At 36.1% G+C, this 3379-nt stretch overlaps 1 protein-coding gene across 1 annotated transcript; it reads left to right on the top strand.

Moving 5' to 3' along the window:
• Positions 1-1345: 1345 nt before the first annotated feature.
• LOC138918108 (olfactory receptor 2L8-like) lies at positions 1346-2179 on the top strand. The gene has a single exon (XM_070238341.1). The coding sequence runs from the start codon at positions 1346-1348 to the stop codon at positions 2177-2179; it is 834 nt and encodes a 277-aa protein (XP_070094442.1).
• Positions 2180-3379: the final 1200 nt, after the last annotated feature.

The following is a 3379-nucleotide window of genomic DNA, read 5'->3' as shown; positions in this document are numbered from 1 at the left end:
CATTAGTGCATCTTCCTCTTTCATGTTGGGAACTTCCTTAAAAGTCTGGGAACATTGGGCTCTAAAATAATATTTAAGACTAAAACATCACACACTGTGTGGAGCTTGTTCACTTACGACGTCTCTGGAGGAGAATCCTCCTCCTACCTCCATGAAGACTCTCAGGGTGCCTTGTCCTTTTTTTTCCATTTACATAACTGACCATTTCTCTAGCCAAATTCCTTCTTTCAAAGAGTTCTGAACTACTTCATTTCTCATTGTGCCTTTTTCTTACCTGATGTCATTTAATTTATAACACATCTATTTCTTTATCATCATAATATTTGGGCTTTGAAAGAGAGAAATGATAAGTATATATGCTTAAATTCACACACTTATCTAAAAGTGGAGATAATTTTTAATACAAAAAAACAAAATGGAAAAATGAATAAGAGAAAGTGTCATAAAGCAATGTATAATGTTATAAATGTGCTAGCAAAGCAGAAAGACAGAAAACTCGCTATTTGGGAAATCTTGATCAGAGTCATGAACGCTACAATAAGTGTGTGTAGATGGTCAAGTAAAGGGTTTTCTTTAACTGCAGCATTCAGAACCTGAGAGAGGAGGCAGAAGAGGATGACGTTGTGTAAGTGGAACTTGACAATAAGGATTCATACTATATTTCAGAATAAATGAAACAAATGATAATACCTGACTTCAGGAAAACTTGATTTGATGTTATTGTGAAAAGAAGATTTAAGAAAGAAAGCTCCTCAAACAAGAGCTGATAGGCTACTGCAATTTTAGAGGTACGTTTTGGGGCAAAATATGACAGGAAAATCATCCGTTAAGGGTGATAAACATTTATTGATACTAGAACTCCATGAAGTATTGGTTTACATAAATTTTATAGGCAGGCATTTTGAATACAGCATATATTTTAAGGATGCCTCAGTTTGTGTAGGGCAGTAAAACATATTTATCCTAATTAAGTCAAAACAGAAATCTTGTTTTTAAAATAATTTTAGCATCTTCTTACAAAATATTTTGGCCAAAAATGTTCACATATTCACATTTTAGTCTCTGGGTCAGAAAATAAGGTTTATTTTTCCCAAAATAGATAAGTTCAGTTCTTCCTTTAAGAGTTATAAAATTTTAAATAATACACATTCTAAAATAATAAGTTAAAAAGAACTTATAGTTTTATACTTAACTCACTTACTCTTGTGTCTGCCTCTAGGAAAAATCATATTAATGTCCTAAGGAAAATTATAATCAAACATCAACTGATTTCATTTTATTGGGGTTGTTTCCACCATCAAAAATTGGCCTATTCTTCTTCATTCTCATTGTTCTGATTTTCCTAATGGCTCTGTTTGGTAACTTGTCCATAATGCTTCTCATCTTCCTGGACACCCATCTCCACACACCCATGTATTTTTTACTTAGTCAGCTCTCCATCATTGACTTGAATCATATCTCCACCATTGTCCCCAAAATGGTTTCTAATTTTCTTTTTGGAAACAAATCTATCTCCTTTATTGGATGTGTGGTTCAGAGCTTCTTTTTCTTGACTTTAGGAGGTGCAGAAGCACTGCTCTTGACATCTATGGCCTATGCTTGTTATATTGCTATTTGCTTTCCTCTCCACTATTCCAGTCGTATGAGCAAAAGAGTATGTGTGCTGATGATAATAGGATCTTGGATAATGGGCTTTGTAAACTCTTGCACCCACACGACATATGCCTTCCATGTCTGTTACTGTCAATCCGGGGCCATCAACCATTTCTTCTGCGATGTCCCAGCCATGTTGACTCTGGCCTGCATGGATACCTGGGTTTATGAGTACACAGTGTTTATGAGCACCATCCTCTTCCTCATGCTTCCTTTCATTGGCATTGCATGTTCCTATGGCCAGGTTGTCCTTGCTGTCTACCACATGCACTCAGCAGAAGGGAGGAAGAAGGTCTATTCCACCTGCAGCACCCACCTGACTGTGGTGACCTTCTACTATGTTCCACTTTTTTACACTTATCTACATCCAAGATCCCTCAGATCTCCAACAAAGGACAAGGTTCTGGCTGTCTTCTACACCATCCTGACCCCAATGCTAAACCCCATCATCTACAGCCTGCAAAACAGAGAGGTGATGGGGGCCCTCAGAAGAGTGATTCAGAGAATCTGCACTGAAAAAATGTAGACAAAGCTTTTTGTGTGTGTACCCAGGACTTGGTTATAAGTTCATTCATCCTTGTACAGAATTAAAAATATTATTTTATGCTTAGAGTGCAAGGACTACAATTAATGTAGAAAGGAAGAATATCACTTAGGTCTGTACAAAATTATCTTGTAAATATACAGACATGTGAGTATAAATATACATATATAAAATTCTAAGCTTTATCTTTTTTCTTCATGGTGCTTTTTCCCATCAATTTCAAATTAATCTTCAAATTCATGTATTTTTTGCTGATATGATGTCCATGATAATCATTGTCATGTAGAAATGAAAGCAGAAACTAACTGAAGTAGTCATTCAGCATAGCAGTTCTACTATTTTCAAATATATGTAAAACAAAAAAATTTTCCCTGAATGTCAAGATCTAATTGAAAGTCAGAAGACATCTTGTTATTCTCATAGTAAACCTGTAATTTACCTGTGCCAGTTACTCTTTCTTTTAATTTAAAGAAATTTATCATTGCAGGTATTTAGCTGAGACTTCAAGACTTCGCTGGGGATTTGGAACTCCTTATACCACTCTGAATGGAAGATGAGAGGTTTATGTCTCTATTAGGGTGATGAATGCTAAGGAAATGATTTAATTTCAGGTAGACCTCAGGACAACAATAAAAACTTGGAGGTGCTAACAGAGGTCAAGGAAACTGTGAAGTTAATCATAAGATGAATGGGTCAAAAGTTTAGTCAAATCAGTGGGAATTAATTAGTCAAAGACATTCCCACACCCATCCCTGGCATTCTACATATGCTAAGTTTACTTCCTAAGTAACGTTAAAAAACAAATTCAACTGAGTAAATTTTGAAGGGTATATTGGTTTTATTGAATGAATCAGGCAGCATCTCATCTAACAAATAGAAAAGAGCTCTGAAGAGCTTTATAAGGAGCTCTTGTAAAGAGGTGGAACAAGAAAGTCATTCTTGCAAAGAGCTGATTGTTTCAGGCAAGGTCACCTTCCCTTAGGGGATGGCAGGGTCTGTTAGGTGAGTTATCTCACTGGTGCTGACAGGTAATTCCAGATTGACTGTTTGAGACTCCAGCCCTGGGGAAGTTGAAATTGTAATTGAGTTAGGTATTAAGTCTCGGTTTTGTGATTTGGGCTTAGCACAAGGGACTCCTTTCTGGATCTGTTGTCTCTTTTTTTTAATAGTAGCCACTGCTAC

Source organism: Equus caballus, chromosome 16 (assembly GCF_041296265.1).
Source record: "Equus caballus isolate H_3958 breed thoroughbred chromosome 16, TB-T2T, whole genome shotgun sequence".
Classification (NCBI taxonomy): domain Eukaryota; kingdom Metazoa; phylum Chordata; class Mammalia; order Perissodactyla; family Equidae; genus Equus; species Equus caballus.
Note: the sequence above shows the minus strand (reverse complement) of the source record. Positions and strands in the feature narration are given on the sequence as shown.

What these genes read in the sequence shown, in the direction of transcription:
- LOC138918108 (XM_070238341.1), top strand. Translation starts at nt 1,346, where the DNA reads ATGGCTCTGTTTGGTAACTTGTCCATAATGCTTCTCATCTTCCTGGAC.